This window comes from Chiloscyllium plagiosum, unplaced genomic scaffold, assembly GCF_037043375.1.
Source record: "Chiloscyllium plagiosum isolate Xiang-an unplaced genomic scaffold, Cpla_swu_hap1 HiC_scaffold_4, whole genome shotgun sequence".
Taxonomy (NCBI): Eukaryota; Metazoa; Chordata; class Chondrichthyes; order Orectolobiformes; family Hemiscylliidae; genus Chiloscyllium; species Chiloscyllium plagiosum.
This window is the reverse complement of record NW_028270142.1, coordinates 134,264,053-134,281,827: the sequence shown is the minus strand read 5'-3', so window position 1 is coordinate 134,281,827 and position 17,775 is coordinate 134,264,053. Positions and strand designations below refer to the sequence as shown.

Here is a 17,775-nt window from a genome sequence, read left to right as displayed (position 1 = left end):
TGGAGTTTTGAAAAAAAAACAATACTTTCCTTGAGTTCTGTGACTTTAGAACTCTGAATATCTTCTACTTCTGAGTCAAATGGCTGCCTATGTCAACATAAATATAGAACACATTACTGTGTCAAACCAGGAGTGAGAATAAAAAGTGCCACTGAAATATTAGTAAGAGCCTTTGGGATAAATTAAGTATCTAGGTCACCGTCAAGGTTTAAAACAAAGAAGGCACCAACATTCTGAAGTTAACAGAACAATTAAGCACAAACATTGTAGCTTTTTAATTGAATCTAATACAAAACAATTGCCATCTTATTCATTGGAAGTAACTAGTGGATCAATATTCATTGAACTTCAGTTTCTTACAATTGTTAATCACATTGGCAAAGGCACTTTGGTTATAGACAAAAGTAACTTGAGTATTATATCTTAACCCAGAGAAAAAAACCACTTATCAAAATGTTGAAAAATGCAAAACATTGAAAAGTATTAGTTGTTTCACTGAGCCTCATCCAGTTCTTCCTCATCCACGTCAAAATCCTCACCTTCATCAGCTGTTGCATCTTGATATTGCTGGTACTCTGAGACCAGGTCATTCATATTGCTTTCAGCTTCACAGAACTCCATTTCGTCCATTCCTTCACCAGTAAACCAGTGCAGGAAAGCCTTTCTACGGAACATGGCTGAAAACTGTTCAGAGATTCGTTTGAAGAGCTCTTGAATGGCTGTACTGTTCCCGATGAAGGTGGAGGCCATTTTGAGGCCCCGGGGTGGAATGTCACAAACAGCCACTTTGACATTGTTGGGAATCCATTCCACAAAGTAGCTGCTGTTCTTGTTCTGAACTGCAAGCATCTGCTCATCTATTTCCTTCATTGACATGGCACCTCGGAACACAGTGGCGACAGTCAGATAACGTCCATGACGTGGGTCACAGGCCGCCATCATGTTTTTGGCATCGAACATCTGTTGGGTGAGCTCAGCGACTGAAAGAGTGCGGTACTGTTGACTGCCCCGGGCAGTCAGAGGGGCAAAGCCAGGCATAAAGAAGTGCAACCGAGGGAAGGGCACCATGTTCACAGCCAGTTTCCTCAGATCTGCGTTCAGCTGGCCAGGGAAACGCAGAGATGTGGTCACTCCGCTCATTGTTGCGGACACCAGATGGTTCAGATCTCCATACGTTGGAGTAGTGAGTTTGAGTGTACGGAAACAGATATCATACAGGGCCTCGTTGTCAATGCAGTAAGTTTCATCTGTGTTCTCAACTAACTGGTGAACTGACAACGTGGCATTATAAGGCTCAACAACAGTGTCTGATACTTTCGGAGATGGCATGACACTGAAGGTGTTCATAATTCTATCAGGATATTCTTCACGGATCTTGCTAATGAGGAGAGTGCCCATGCCAGAGCCTGTGCCACCTCCCAGTGAGTGGGTGAGTTGAAACCCTTGCAGGCAGTCACAATTCTCACATTCCTTTCTCAGCACATCCATCACAGAGTCAACCAGTTCTGCACCTTCAGTGTAGTGTCCTTTGGCCCAGTTATTTCCTGCACCAGTTTGTCCTATTAGACAGATAGGAACAAAAGAAAAGCAAAAAAATTATACAGGTTGAGTTGAGCCAATTAATACTAGAGTTGCACTTGTATTCAGAACAAAAAAGAAATACCTCAAATTACATTTTCATGACCACAAGTGGTTGTTCGGTAAAACTTTGTTCCAAATGTCAACACAAAGCAATTTCATGCATCAATTTCTGCCATCACCTTCACATCACAGCAGTTTCACGGCCAACCTGGACTCACTGGCTCAGCTGGTTAAAAAGTCCAGTTTAGTAATTTCCTCTGTGTACTTTAAGAAAACAGGATGGAAATGAAAGTGACAACAAAACCCCAAGTCTATTCAACTCACACTGATGGAACCAAAAATTGTACTTGTGGGACGAAATAGGTTACCTACCTTCAGTAGATTCCTTCACTATTTGAAAATTATCTTTCCCCAAATAGATAGTGCTTTTTGAAACGCATTTCTGGGTGTTCAAGTTATTAGGTAGTGTAAATGCTCAGAACAGTAGCAGTAACCGTGTGCACAGCTTGGTCTCGAAGGAAATGTAGCAGATCAGTGGCACCACACTGGCACTTTTGGACAGCAGGGAGAGTGGAGTGGGGGTGAGCTCTAGTGCTAGGGGATTCTTACTGTCAGGGCACAGATAGATAGGTGTTTATGACCACAATTCTATCACCCTGGTGAGACGGAGAAGGATGTTTGTGTTGGCACAGGATATTCTAAAATGTAGGGGGAGCAGCCAGAGGTAGTAGTCTGTATTGGTACAAAACATTGGCAGAAAGAAGAGGCCCTGCAATGGAAGTTCCGTAGGAAGTTGAAAATCAGGACTTACATGGACGGAGTTCAGGAATATGAAGGGTGCAATTGTACTACAGGCCTCCCAACAGCCAGCAGGTAATAGAGGAAGAAGTGATCAGATTATGGAAACAACAGTAGTGGTTTTTAAACTCTATTTGACTTGGATTCTTAATGCCACATGCTTAGATAGCAGAGTTTGTTGTGTTTCCAGGACAGGTTTTTGAAACAGTCCAACTTGGGAAGGGGCCACATTCAACTTCGATTTGGGCAAATGAGCCTGGCCAGGTGATCAGTTTCAATGGCAGAATCATTTCAAGAACGAGATGACAATTCTGGGAGTTTAAGTTACTTATGGAAAAAGGATAGAATAATCCTCGGGTGCAAGTGTTAAACTGTGGGAAGGCTAGCTACAACAATAGTAGGCAGGAACTGGAGAATGGGAGAAAAAAGGTGAGGATTGCAGATGCTAGAGATCAGTCAAAAAGCTGTGGTGCTGGAAAAGCACAGCAGGTCAGGCAGCACGTGAGGAGCAGGAGAGTCAATGTTTCAGGCATAAGCCCTTCATTAGGAAGGTGGGGCCCCACATTCCTGATGAAGGGCTTATGCCCAAAAATATCAACTCTCCTGCTCCAGGAACTGGAGAATGTAGATTCAAGGCAGTGGTTTGAAGGTAAATTTCACATCTGACATGTGGAAATCTTTTAAAGTCCAGTTTATCAGGACAAGTATGTTCCTGTGGAAGGGGAGGATAAGGATAGCAAGATTCAAGAGAAATTGAGAACTTATTGGGAAAAAAAGGGAGGAGGTGTGCATAACATGTAGGGAACTGAAGACAGGCAGGAAAGAATTTGAACAGGGAATTGGGAGGGCTAAAAAAGAGGGCTATGTCTTTAGGATTTCCTTAATTCTGTTCACTAAGGGATTTTTTATATATATAGTGGTGCCAGGAGATAGTGGGTGAGATCTTTAATGAAGATTTGCATTGGTATTAAAAGGAAGACATGGAAGAGTCTCAGGAGGAGTACAGTGATTTTCTATGGTATGTCAATACAAAAAGTCAGTGTTGGGTGTTTTGAAAAGCATTAGGGTGGACCAGTCCCCAGGGCTGGAAGGGATCTATCCCAGAATGCTGAGAGGCAGGCAAGGAAGTTACAAGGGTTTCGTTCAAAAATCTTTGAATCTTTAGTGACAGGAGAGATCCTGGAGGGCTACAGAATAACTTGTTCCTTTCTAAAGAAGTACAGACTGGTGAGCATTACATCAGTGTTAGGGAAATTATTGGAGCAGATTCTTAAAGACAGGATTTACTCACATTTGGAAAATTATTGACTTTGTTGCAATAGACAGCACGGCATTGAGCAAAGGTCTTAGTGTCTCAGAAACTTGATCATCTTGGTCACTTCCTCAAACACAATAGATGAGGGCAGAGCATTGTCTAAAGTCCATAGACAGTCTTGAAAATGGCAGGTTGATACACATGGGACACAGCTGGCAAGATGGATACAGGACTGTGGGAGATTTGTTACAACCAATGCAGCCATCTTGTCACATTAAAAGCCTGGAAACCATTGTAAATCTCATTAGTGTCTGCTTGTTAAGCTTCTATATTCCCAGGCTCAGTGAGATGGTGTTCTTGCAGCTGTGAAACTCTTTCCCAGCATGGGAATGTTCTTTTACAAGAAAAACTATTGTAATACTAACACTCGCTTAACAGCTACTAACTCGCACTGTCCAGACACTACATGACTGGGGCAAGGGTTGGGCAAAGTGCCTACTTGCTCGTTATACTGCAATTAACAGTTTGCTGATTAAGTGATTGTAACCTATATAATCACAACTGTATCAGAGTGACTGTGACCATCAGGTCAACTTGTCTCTCGTGAGTTCACAAATAATCAGTCAATAACAAGACTTGCGTGGCATGATTCATTGTTCCTCTAAATTGGACCACTGAGATTAGATTAGATTACTTAGTGGAAACAGGCCCTTCGGCCCAACAAGTCCACACCGCCCCGCCAAAGCGCACCCCACACATACTCCTACATTTACCCCTTACCTAACACTACGGGCAATTTAGCATGGCCAATTCACCTGGCCTGCACATCTTTGGACTGTGGGAGGAAACCCACGCAGACATGGGGAGAATGACTGACTGTGTGGAGTTTGCACAGTCGCCTCAGGCAGGAATTGAACCTGGGTCTCTGGCGCTGTGAGGCACCAGTGCTAACCACTGTGCCACCGTGCCACCCACTGCATAATTCAGTGAGCGAGTCACCCACTGCATAATTCATTTCATCCCCAATAGTTGGCGTAGTCAGCAGGATCTCTATTTCGGAAATTTCCTGACATTCCCTGTCCCCCCCCCCCCCCCCCCCCCGCCTTGAATTTCTCCCTATTTTGTGCAAACTCCTGGAGCTGGTGGGTTTAGTTTGTGAAGTGATGGCAGACGATAATTTCTCAGTCAGCAGGTTTGTATTTTTTTGCAACAAAGCAGGAGTTGCCTTCACCGTTGGCAGTGTTTCCCTCAGCCACAAGCTGGAGTGGGTAGGATTGGGCTGTGGCGATGGAGGCTAGTAGTTTTAGCTTTGCTTTTTAAGAATCAGATAACTACACCTTGAGCCACTAGCAAAGTGTGGCAGCAATAAAGGGTGTGTTTGGAGACTCCTCCAAAGCCACCTGGCAGTTCCTCCTGAGCCAACAAGTGTGTGTGCAGGGAGCTGGGTTCCCTGTTAAGCTATGGGCTGTTGTGATGCACTGAGACAATATTGGGTTGAAGGAGACTGCGCCTGACTTTGTGATTAATTTGGCAGCAGTCGCCTTGAGTTGTTGGTCAGGGTCCCGCCTTCTGGTCTGCCTCTGTCTGTGTCCTTGTTCTTGTGTTTTTGCTTTGCTGTCTGCTCTGTTTAAGTGACACGTACAGCGATAGGCTGCCCCCAGGGATGAGGTTACCTTGTCCTACTGTAAAGGGTGGCCTGCAACATCTGGGATGTTTGAAAAGGACTCTGCAGTGCCACAGTAAATACGTGAAGTGCAAGAAAAAGAGTTAGGAAACTGCTGATACCTCTGGGTTCACCAGCTGACATTTGGAGGGAAACAGGCGATAGCCGTTATGTTATTCCTTTGATCTACATGGCTGTTCCCATGGGAATTAGCCTTGTGGGTTTGTTTAAAATTAGATAAGATTATTGGTTGGTTAACATTCAGGGCGGGTATGGCAATTCCACCTGGGATCATAACTAAATGCACGGGGTTGGATGCAGTGGTAGGTGTTGTACGGGGTTGTGGGCGGGTGGCGATGTTGCACAGTGTTGTGGGCAATGGGAGGTGTTGCACGGGGTTGTGGAAGGGGAGGTGTTGCACGGGGTTGTGGGTGGAGGGAGGTGTTGCACGGTGTTGTGGGCAATGGGAGGTGTTGCACGGTGTTGTGGGCAATGGGAGGTGTTGCACGGGGTTGTGGGCAATGGGAGGTGTTGCACGGGGTTGTGGAAGGGGAGGGAGGTGTTGCACAGGGTTGTGGGCAGTGGTAGGTGTTGCACGGGGTTGTGGGCGGGGGAGGTGTTGCACGGGGTTGTGGGCAGGGGAGGTGTTGCACGGGGTTGTGGGCGGGGGAGGTGTTGCACGGGGTTGTGGGCGGGGGAGGTGTTGCACGGGGTTGTGGGCGGGGGAGGTGTTGCACGGGGTTGTGGGCGGGGGAGGTGTTGCACGGGGTTGTGGGCGGGGGAGGTGTTGCACGGGGTTGTGGGCGGGGGAGGTGTTGCACGGGGTTGTGGGCGGGGGAGGTGTTGCACGGGGTTGTGGGCGGGGGAGGTGTTGCACGGGGTTGTGGGCGGGGGAGGTGTTGCACGGGGTTGTGGGCGGGGGAGGTGTTGCACGGGGTTGTGGGCGGGGGAGGTGTTGCACGGGGTTGTGGGCGGGGGAGGTGTTGCACGGGGTTGTGGGCGGGGGAGGTGTTGCACGGGGTTGTGGGCGGGGGAGGTGTTGCACGGGGTTGTGGGCGGGGGAGGTGTTGCACGGGGTTGTGGGCGGTGGGTGGTGTTGCACGGTGTTGAGGGCAATGGGAGGTGTTGCACGGGGTTGTGGGCGGGGGAGGTGTTGCATGGGGTTGTGGAAGGGGAGGTGTTGCACGGGGTTGTGGGTGGAGGGAGGTGTTGCACGGGGTTGGATGCAGGGGGAGGTGTTGCCTGGTGTTGTGGGCGGTGGGCGGTGTTGCACGGTGTTGAGGGCAATGGGAGGTGTTGCACGGGGTTGTGGAAGGGGAGGTGTTGCATGGGGTTGTGGAAGGGGAGGTGTTGCACGGGGTTGTGGGCAGTGGTAGGTGTTGTACGGGGTTGTGGGCGGGGGAGGTGTTGCACGGGGTTGGATGCAGGGGGAGGTGTTGCATGGTGTTGTGGGCGGTGGGCGGTGTTGCACGGGGTTGAGGGCAATGGGAGGTGTTGCATGGGGTTGTGGAAGGGGAGGTGTTGCACAGGGTTGTGGGCAGTGGGCAGTCTTGAAAAAAAAAAAGTAAGAGATTGCTAAAGGACCCCACTGACCCTCCAAACACCCTCCTCCTCCTGTTCCCTTTGCACCCACCTGCCTTACTGCCCTCAGTACCCCAAAATCCCTGTTTCACTTTCTGACCCCAAGCCCCTTATGGCTGAGATTGGTGCCTTCATTACTACTGGAGACAGTGAGCAGGTGGGTGCTGAGCCCAGTGCTGCTTCTGTACCACCTGAATCCCACCACCCCCAAGGGGGTGGTCTTACAACATCCCAGCTGGCACCTGATGTTTCACTGCAACAGCCACCTTATTCTACACTCCCTGGCCATTGCTATGGTAACCACTTAACTCATCAGCAGTTGGGCCTTGACCATATCAACCTCGAGAGGGCACCCTTAAAACAGCCCATATTAAGCTATCACAGGATATGGGCTTACCCAGGCCTGAAGATCTGGGTAACTCACAGGTCTCACTCCTTAATATAATCAAAGACTTTAAGGCCCTGTGTCAAGAGCAGAGTCACATCAGCAGAGAGCACAGGAGGTCTAGTTGCAGGAGACATGGGTCTGCCCATTTAAAATCTCAAAAGGAGTGAGACCTGTTATAGTTAGAGTCATAGTGATGTACAGCTTGGAAACAGACCCTTCAGTCCAACCCGTCCATGCCGACTAGATATCCCAACCCAATCTAGTCCCACCTGCCAGCACCCAGCGCATATCCCTCCAAACCCTTCCTATTCATATACCCAGCCAAATTACCAGCCTCCACCACAGCTCATTCCATAAATGTACCACTGTGAAAAGGTTGCCCCTTAGGTCTCATCTTTCCCCTCACCCTAAACCCATGCCCTCTAGTTCTGGACTCCCCAACCCCAGGGAAAAGACTGTCTATTTATCCTATCCATGCCCCTCAAATTTTGTCAACCTCTAGAAGTTCACTCCTCAGCCTCCGACACTCCAGGGAAAACAGCCCCAGCCTGTTCATCCTCGCCCTCTACCTCAAATCCTCCAACCCTGGCAATATCCTTGTAAATCTTTTCTGAACCCTTTCAAGTTTCACAACATCTTTCCGATAGGAAGGAGACCAGAATTGCACACAGTATTCCAACAGTGGCCTAACCAATGTCCTGTTCAGCCACAACATGACCTCCCAACTCCTGTACTCAATACTCTGACCAATAAAGGAAAGCATACTAAACACCACCTTCATTATCCTATCTACCTGTGACTCCACTTTCAAGGAGGTCATTGTTCGGTTAACCTGATTCTAAATGGAATATAGAGCAAGGGGCAGAGCTTCAGGCCTGGGTAAGCCCATATCCTGTGATAGCTTAATACGGGCTGTTTTAAGGGTGCCGTTGCTCCTTTCTACCATAACAGGACTGTGCCCGATAAGGAATATGTTGCCAGGAAATTCCCAGAGCCTTACTAATAGCTTTAACGACCACAGAAGTGAAATGAGTACCTTTTTATCACTGTCAGTAGACCCAGGGATGCTACATCTAGGAACCTTATCCCTCAGTAAATGTTTAACAACTGCCCTAGCATCATCCTTGGTGGTAAAAGCCTCAACCCATTTGGAGAACATCTCTACAATCACCAGTAGGTAATGGAAACCCAGCCTTGTTTGCATATCTATCTGCAGTTTCACAAAGGGGACAGGAAGATGGTCCAACTTGGCCGGTGGCTTTGAGTGAATGTTTTGTAGGCAAATAAAAAAGTGTGGCAACAAAGCACAAGCAGGAGTGAAGCCAGGGGCATAACAAAAACATGTGACTGTATGGCACATGCCTGTTTTAAAAAATTCTCAAGGTCAGGTTCGTAGGAGAGTAGTCTGACACAGAACAAACGACCAAGAGGCGAGACTGCTAGAATATGGGCATTTTATTCCCCGCAGTGTCGCACAACGGGTCTGGCTTATACTCACTCTACATGTTACAAAAACTGGGAGCCGTCAGTTCTCGTAGAGCGGTTGCCAACAACCCACGCTCGGCGGTTAAACGTAACCCCGGAGCAGACTCCCAGGTCTGGCTTATACTCACTCTACATGTTACAAAAACTGGGAGCCGTCAGTTCTCGTAGAGCGGTTGCCAACAACCCACGCTCGGCGGTTAAACGTAACCCCGGAGCAGACTCACCGAACTGGAGACTTTTCCAGCTGATATACTCTTTTCCAGATATAAACATTCATGTGAACAGCAGAGCAAGGCTAAAAAACACATTCCATTCTGGTTACATACAGATAAGAAGATTCACACGGGACTAAGCAACACCTCCATTCCGGTTAGATTCACACATGTATTGGGACATAATTTTTAACCGTTTCACCACATTCCACTGCTTGGAATTTTACACCACATTCCACTGCTTGGCCCAATACATGTGTTACATTATGATTCACACATGTATTGGGACATAATTTTACACCACAATGCCCCACTAACCAACATGGCCAGGGCTAGGCAATGTAGGACTTGCAGCAGATGGTACAGCCTTTAGGAACCATAAGACAAAAGGATTCAGAGACAACTAAACTAGCCCAATGAATGCACTCAAATGGAGGGGCTGCCTGCTGAGCGTTACAGATGCCCTAGGGGTCAGTGCTGGGACCGGATTATATTTTTAATAAGTGATTGGAGGAGGATGCAGGTAGCCTGATTGGCAAGTTTGTGGAGGATACAAAGATTGGGGGAGCTGTGAATAGTGAGGAGGATTGCCAGATGATAGAGGTTGGAGGCTTAGCCACAAAAACAGATGGCACATGGGGTTTAATGTCAACAATTTAGAGGATGCTTTTTGCAAGATCAGAGGGAAGTGGCAGAATCTTTAGCAACAAAGGGAATCTAGGCATACAGATGCCAAGTTCCCTGAAAGTGGCAACATGGCACGATGCCTACATTGGTTGGGGTACAGCATGAAAATTTGCAAGTCATGTTGCAGCTGTATGACTAGTTCCAGCCACATTTGAAACAGTGTACAGTTCTAGTCACCACACTACAGGGATGGGGAGGAAACAGAAACCATTTACCAGGATATTGCTGGTTTGGGGGATATTTAAGAACTGGACAAACTTGGGTTGCTTTCATTTGAAAGTCAAAAGAATGGAGGGTGACCCATTAGAATTTTAAAATTACAAGAGGCATGGACACAATGTATAGTCAGAGTCTTTTCTTCCAGGGTAGAGGTGAAATTACTAGGGGACATAGTTCACTGTAAACGGGTGCAAGTTTAAGAAAATGAGAGGAAAGTTTTTTATAAAAATATAAAAAAAAGGGGAAAATGTGCCTGAATGCATTGACAGTGGAAGTGGTGGAGGCAGATACAATAGCAACATTTAAGAGTATCTTGATAGATATAGAAATAGATAGGGAATACTGTAGAGGGATACAAACTGCAGAAGCAAAAAAAGGTTAAATTTAGAAAAGCATCATGTGTCAGAGCAGTCTTGACGTGCTAAGAGATCTGTTCCTGCACCGTTTCCTGATCTTAACATTTTAAACACCAAGTCTAAGCAATAGAAATACTAGAGGAGGTTGGGCCCTTTGAGCTGAATATCCTTCCACAAGGCAGAATGAGATCAGGTCCTCACGAGGTAGACACAAATGGGACTTTAGACATTTTTTAGATAGAATTCCACTCTACAACATTGCTATTTCACGATATCAGACCAAAAACAATACTAAGAGGCTAATCTTTGTTTTCCTGTTATTTGCCTTTTCAGCTCTCTTAAATGATCTGAACTCCAGACAATAAATTGCAGAGTCTGCTGACTGAGGTCACAGCCACTCTGCTGAACAAGCTGAACACTACTGCTGGGATCAGCCACACTGGAGCTCAAACAGACTTTTCAAAAGAGGCTGTAAAAAAAGTATGTGGTCATTACAGCTGAATCATCTCATTGTACTGGCCAACTGATTTCCATTGCATGTCTGTTCAGAGATGGTGTTTACTTAAATCCTCTGGCAGTTATGAACTTAGTAACACCCAAAAAAAAATCCTCCTACCATTAACATTTTAGCTGCCATCTGGCTTCTACTGCCTAAGAATGATAGATTACACTTAATGTAAATCCTATAAACCATCCCCACCAGTTCTACAAAGAGGCAGGTCAAGCTACAACAGCTGCCATACTGCAATCTGACAGATTTCAAAAATTCTTAAACACAAGCTTCAGAACACTGTAGGGTCAAAGGCATGAAAAACTGCCTCAATCCTTTGCAATGATGTCATTTGTCCTCTCCACTGATGCCTATATTTGTAGAGAACAGAAAGCAAGACGCCACCTCTGGAACACTGAGCAGTTAACGGACTTGAAGTTTCTCACTGTGCCATGAGCTACAGACACTGCAATTTCAACACAAGGTAGCCATAACGTCAGCGATGACAGCTTTTTTCAAACTATTAAAAACAGCCTGTAGGACGCCATCCTGTCTAAACAAATTGGGTCTCCATTTTCAGTACAGAAAGCTCAGACTCATTACAGAAAGATGAAAAACTCTTATGAGTTTTGAGATGGGAAGTTTCCGTTTGGTATTAGACTCCTTTCTACATTTTGCAGCCAGTAAGCTGTAGATTGCACTTTTAATGAAGTTAAAATCACTGCAATTGGATACTATAATTAGAGACATGCCATGAAAATAATTCACCTTCATTCCAAATTTACAACATATTTCAAGCTTATTTGTACTTTTAATGTTCCCAGACAGTGATGTGGTGTAATCAAATATCAACTTCATCCCAACGAAGATTAATTTATTTTTCCAAGATAAAATTCAGAGGGAAGTCTGGTTTCCCATCATAGAATCCCTACAATGGTGAAAACAGGCCCTTCGGTCCAATAAGTCCACAGCAACGCTCTGAAGAGTAACCCACCCAGACACATTCCCCAACTCTATCTGATATTTACTTCCAACTAATGCATCTAACTCATATCCCTAAACACTATGGGCAATTTAGCATGGCCAAGTCACTTAACCTGCACATCTTTGGATTGTGGGAGGAAACCCACAGACACAGGGAGAATGTACAAACTCCACACAGATAGGTGCCTGAGGCTGGAATTGAACTGGGGTCCCTGGCGCTTGAGCCAGTAGTGCTAACCATTATGCCACTGAGTCAGCTAAATTGGAACATGAAAACAAAACTATGGACAGCAAATATTGGAGTTTTTCCCAGTAACTTCTAACTTCAACAACTCTGGCAGAACCAGAGAGAGAAAGCAGAGTTGAAGTTTCAAGTCCAGTGGAGCTTTCTCACCATTATTCAAGTTGGTTTCTATTTTAGATAGGTTTTCCTTTTCCAACCAGACAGATGAAAAATAACTTGGACCTTTGGTAACTGGAACTAGAGCTATTTTAGGTCATTCTACAGATCAGCTATAACAAACCAGTTTTGCAATTCAGTCAAGAGAATGGTCATTGGCACAGCTAATATTCATCACCACTCCTAGTGAGCCACCTTGAACTGCTGCTGTCCTTTTCCAGAATTTTGACAGTGACAATAAGAAAAAAAAGAGACATATTACCAAGATGAGATGCTTGACTTGAAGAGTGGGACTGCATGGTCAGAAGGTTGAGAGCCAATCTCAATCCAATTCGTACCACCCTCCAGCAATTGCTCATTAATGATATGAAATTGACAGTTATTTAAAGTGTCTTGTTTTGGAATGTGGAGGACACATTGAGGGGTTGCAGATGTGTTTATTTCAGAAACTAAAAACAAAAACAGATTGCTGCTCTCTATGGTCAAATCCAGTTAAAGAGGGACTCCATCAAATTGTGGTAAAGCAGGTCAACACTTAAAGCAAGGAGTTTCTGACAAGCATTGAACACTGCTCCAAAATGCAAGGTTTATCTCAGACACAGAACAGTACAGTCCTTGAACTACAGGGCATAGGTTTAGGGCGAGGGGGCAAGATATAAAAGGGACCCAAGGGGCAACTTTTTCATGCATAGGTTGGGTGTATAGAATGAGCTGCTAGAGGAAGTGGAGGCTAGTACAACTGCAGCATTTAAAAAGGCATCTGGATAGGTATATGAATAGGAAGGGTTTAGTGGGATATTGGCTAAATGCTGGCAAATAGGACTAGAATAGGTTAGGATATCTGGTTGGCATGGACAAGTTGGATTGCAGGATCAGTTTCCATGCTGTACATCCTTATGACTACTATCAATACTCCAATAAGAAATTCAGAAGTAAAATCTTTATCCAGCAGAGTTAGAATGTAGCATTCACTGACCAAGGTGAATAGCTAGATGCAGTTAAAGGGAAGCTGAATGAACAAAGGACAAAGCAATGGAAAGATATTGATACACAGAAGAAACTCATGTGGATTCTAAAGACCAGCATGGACTATTTCAGCTGAATGGCCCACTTGTCTGTTGTAAATAGGTCACTCCAACAATACCCTCTACACCAGTCTCAGACAGGGTGGGCAGGGTGCTGGCAAGAGGGGTATGCGCATGTGTGGTCAAAAAGTGGGGATCACCACAAGGGTAATCTGCAATAGACCTTCTCCCTTACAGCGGAAAGTCCAATCGTTGACCTGCTCAGCATTATGGAGAATGTAATTTGAACAGTTCAGTGGGCCTTTTTCACAAGTTGGGCTGATTAGTTTTTGAAATACATACCAAGAGACTATAGAAAGTGCCTGAGATGCAGCTGAAATTAGATAAACAGAATTAAAGGAACAGAAGGATAAATAAAGCATAATCTAACACTTCTGTGAAAGTCTAAGTGAGTGGGCAAATCACAGCAGATGGATTTCAGTGTATGCGAAATTTAGTTAACAAAGATAGGACACTGTACACAAAGAAAATGGAGATAGAACAACAAAGTATAGATTGTTTCAGTTAAAGCTTTGGTTAGACCGGATGCCAACTTAGATCTGGAAGCCACACCTTCAGAAGCTTAATTTTCAAGTTCAGTACAGATTTAGCAGAATGATACTGGATTCCAAAGGGTTAAATTACAGATTCAAATTCAGGCAAGATAAAAATAATCTAATTCTGGTGGCTAGGCAGTCTAAGGCAATGGACTGTACACAAATGGAATCTGATCTTTCAAACGTAAAGATATGAACACAAAGGGTATAAAAACTTGGAACTTCTCCCCAAATAACAAGTATATATTTTCCATCTGAAAGGTATCAATTCCAATATCCAATAGTATGAAGCAGATATGCCGTTCAGTTACAGTTCAGCCACTATCTCACTGAATGAGAGAACTGGTTTGAAAGGCTGAATGGCCTCCTCCTATTCCTACAAGGATCTGTTGGGTGGTTTAGAACAAAGGAGGGGAATTAACACCAGCACAACATATGGGCTGACTGGCCTTTTTCTGCACTCATATGGTATATAAAATGGTGCAGTGAATTCTCTGCATCACAGACCCTTGCATAAAAGCAAAGCAGTCCATTGCTTCAATGCTAACCCTTCTGATCTCAATATCATCTTTGTGCCTTAGGGAGTTATTGAAGTCAATGAAAGCAATTCACCAACATGCCTTAGAAACACAGCAGGCACTGCAGCATCAGTGGTGGGAGTAACAGAATGTTTCAAATCTAAAGTAAACTTACCTAAACATTAACAGAGTCTCTCCACAGATGCTTTCAGATCCTGAGGAATTTTAGCATTTGTTGCTTTCATTTTAGACTGAAAGTAAAATACTATAAATGTTTCATTGAAATTAAGTCAATATCTTGATGTGGATTATGATCACCATTACTTCGCTGTCACTGGGCCAAAATTCTGGAACAGCACCGCAGGTATTTCTAAACCCCAAGTGCTGCAGTGATTCAAGACTGTACCCTTGAACACAGTAGGGTTGTTCAAACTTCCAGCTCCGCACTGTCCCCTTGACTTGTCCAGACTTGTCCGACCTGCCCAGCTCCTTTTCCACCTATCCACTCCACCCTCTCCTCCCTGACCTCTCACTTTCATCTCCTCCCCCACTCACCTATTGTACTCTATGCTACTTTCTCCCCACCCCCACCCCCCTCTAGCTTATCTCTCCACGCTTCAGGCTCTCTGCCTTTATTCCTGATGAAGGGCTTTTGCCCGAAACGTCGATTTTGCTGCTCGTTGGATGCTGCCTGAATTGCTGTGCTCTTCCAGCACCACGGATCCAGAATCTGGTTTCCAGCATCTGCAGTCATTGTTTTTACTTGGCCATAAACTTGGCTGAGATAGGAATGTCCACATCCCATGAACAAACAAAAGACTGATTTGCAATAAAGTCTACTGGGAATTAATGTAGGAGCAAATTACTGCAGATGATGGAATCTGTACTGAAAACAAAGTCTGAAATCAGAGCTATGAAGTGCCATCTAGATTCAAAACATTGGCTTGCTCTCTCTCGCCATGGATTCTCTGATCCTTATGATCTCCAACACGTCAAATTAAGTTCTTTGTTAACTTTCCACCCATCCCCCAGACGGCATTGGGGTCTACCTATTCCCTGCCTTGTGATTTTTCTAACTCTTAGCAGCAATATTTTGGGAAGTGTGATCGTTTCCGGTGGACGAGGGCTGAGAGTCAGGGAGACTGCAGCAAATCGCTTCGCAGTGTGTCAATTGTACAGCAGCATTGCAAAGACCTGTGACACACACCGATTACTCAGTGAAGAGTCAGTTTAGTGGCGCAGTGTTAGTGTTCATACTTCCGAGGTAGTAGACCCGGGATTAAATCCTCACCTGCTCCAGAGCAGCGTATATCAGGGAAGTATTACTCACCGAAGATGAAGTTATCAGGTCTGAAAAGATGTCCCAAATTACCCGATCGGACACTGTCCATTGTCCCCGGCTCCAAATCCAATAAGATGGCCCTCGGGACATATTTCTGCGCTGAAAAAGAAAGTATTTTGTTAAAAAGTTGGCTTTTGAACAGAGTAGAACATGAAAGCGTCTTCTCTCCCCCCCCCCCCCCCCGAGTTGGTGTCTCAGGAATGAAACCAGCTCGAGTTAAGACCCGGACTGATCGAGTAGAAACTCACAGGTCGCTTCGTTATAATAGACATTAATCCTCTCCAGCTGCAAGTCAAAATCTCCGATATAACTGCCCTCCGGGTCGATACCATGTTCATCGCTTATCACTTCCCAAAACTGAAAAAAAAACACAGGCAAAAATTAATGTTAAGTGAGGAAGCTTTTAAAAAATTTGGATGAAGGGGGGGGGGGGAAAGAAAACAATTTGTATTTCTTTCATGAAGCCGGTCTGGCTTTAACGACTGCGTTTTTGTTTTGATTTCCCCTCTTTTTAAAAAGGGACCTTAAGTTACTGAGTACAGTTTCTCTGTGGCGAATGTGGAGGTTAGAGACAGCTGGAAATCCAGTCCATGCCACTCCCTGCGCTCTGGGACTCAGAGGGGAGAGAGCAAGAGAGACACACACACACACACACACACTAATCCGGATAACTTTTTTAAAATAAATCGCACAACAGAAGGTTATAGTCCAACACGTTTACTTAGAACTGCTTCAAACTCCCTCAATCCCGCCAAAAACAAAAAAAATCAGAGCAACCGCTTCGAAACACAGCTCCCTTCATTTTTTTTAAGTTACACCGTCCCCTTCAAATCTACCACCAAGAACTAACTAAATCTATAAAGTCGCAGAGGAACCTAAATAATTAGATAGGTGAGGAAACACGCACAGCCGTCAGTCACCTTCCTACATTAAACGAGGGAAATATTCAGTCAGCTAACCAGCCCCCTGCCCCTCAATGAATCCAGATCCAGGGGAATTCTGTTCCACACTGAGAATGCAGAAAGATTCACCTCACCTTGCTTCCAATCTGGTTGCCACATTGTCCGGCCTGTATATGGACTATTTCACGCATTATGTTGCTGAAAATTTCTTTTTATTTTTATTTTAAAACTCTTCTCGGCTTCTCCGCCAGCCTCTCAGCTGTTTTCCTCGCCCCTAACCCCCAGGCTCAGTTCCCTCCCGCCGCCTCGCTCCCTCCTTTATATCCGGACAGCTCTTCCCTCCCCCTAACCCCTCACTGAGGGCGGGGCACGTCCGAATGTCTCCCTCTCTGCCTGGCAGCGTTAACTTTTATTCCATTAAAGAAACATCTTCAGTCTGGAAATATGATTCTCTGCCTTTTGTTTTCGAAACGTAACTCCAGCTTTCAGTTGAATCAACGCCGGAATTAGTTCCCCATCGGGTACCATACTCATCCATCAACATTTGCCCCTGATTCCCCAATTGCGCGCAAGTGGTGAATTTAATTGAAAACAGTGCAGAATGAGGTCGCTCGGCCCATCGTGTGTGTCCCTGTTAGCTGATCCCATTCACGTCAGCGCCCTCGTTCAGTAGTCTTGAAAACTTCTCTTATCCAAGTACTTTACTGTTTCGAAACTTGCTATGGAATCTGCTTCCATCAATTATTCAGGGAGTCTCCTCCAAATAGCTGAGTGAAAGAAGTTTCTGCTAATCTCCCTTCATCACACCTGCCAGTAACCCTCAATCTGCATCTTTTCTGCTTTGGACTCTGTGCCAGCACAGCGATACCTTCCAGTTGTAGTCAGAAAATTATTGAAGGATCACTCTACCAAAAAGCATCATGTTCATTTAGTAAGAGTTCATCAGTTAGTCCCGCTTTCCCTTCCCCCATCTGACAGCATGTTTTTCTCTCCAGGTACTGATCCAATTCCCTTTTGAAAACCTCCACTGAATCCACCTCCATCACAGTCTCAGACATTGTATTCCAAATTCTAAAGACTCCATTGCAAAACAAAATTCTTTCTTATTTAAAACAAAACCATTGCAGATGCTGGAAATCAGAAACAAGCACAGAGAATGCTGAAGAAGCTCAGCAGGTCTGACAACATCTGTGGAGAGAAAAACAGAGTTAACAGTTCAAGTCCAGTGTGACTTCTTCAGTTGTTTCTCATGTTGTCACTGCTTCTTTTGTCAATCATCTTAAATCAGTATCC

At 45.1% G+C, this 17,775-nt stretch overlaps 1 protein-coding gene across 1 annotated transcript; it reads right to left on the bottom strand.

Annotated features, from left to right (window-relative positions):
• Positions 1-251: 251 nt before the first annotated feature.
• On the bottom strand, positions 252-16,760 carry LOC122548860 (tubulin beta-5 chain-like). Its single transcript, XM_043687740.2, has 4 exons — positions 16,617-16,760; positions 15,829-15,937; positions 15,569-15,679; positions 252-1,559 (listed from the first exon to the last, which is right to left on the bottom strand). The coding sequence occupies exons 1-4, from the start codon at positions 16,671-16,673 to the stop codon at positions 493-495; spliced, it is 1,344 nt and encodes a 447-aa protein (XP_043543675.1). The 5' UTR covers positions 16,674-16,760; the 3' UTR covers positions 252-492.
• Between the last annotated feature and the right edge of the window lie 1,015 nt (positions 16,761-17,775).

Bases quoted from the DNA above. Each gene is read 5' to 3' on its own strand.
- LOC122548860 (XM_043687740.2), bottom strand. From the start codon at position 16,673: ATGCGTGAAATAGTCCATATACAGGCCGGACAATGTGGCAACCAGATT. The intron at 15,938-16,616 runs GTGAGGTGAATC...TTTTTTTTTCAG, and splicing joins GCAACCAGATTGGAAGCAAG to TTTTGGGAAGTGATAAGCGA. The intron at 15,680-15,828 runs GTGAGTTTCTAC...TTTCTTTTTCAG, and splicing joins CTATTATAACGAAGCGACCT to CGCAGAAATATGTCCCGAGG.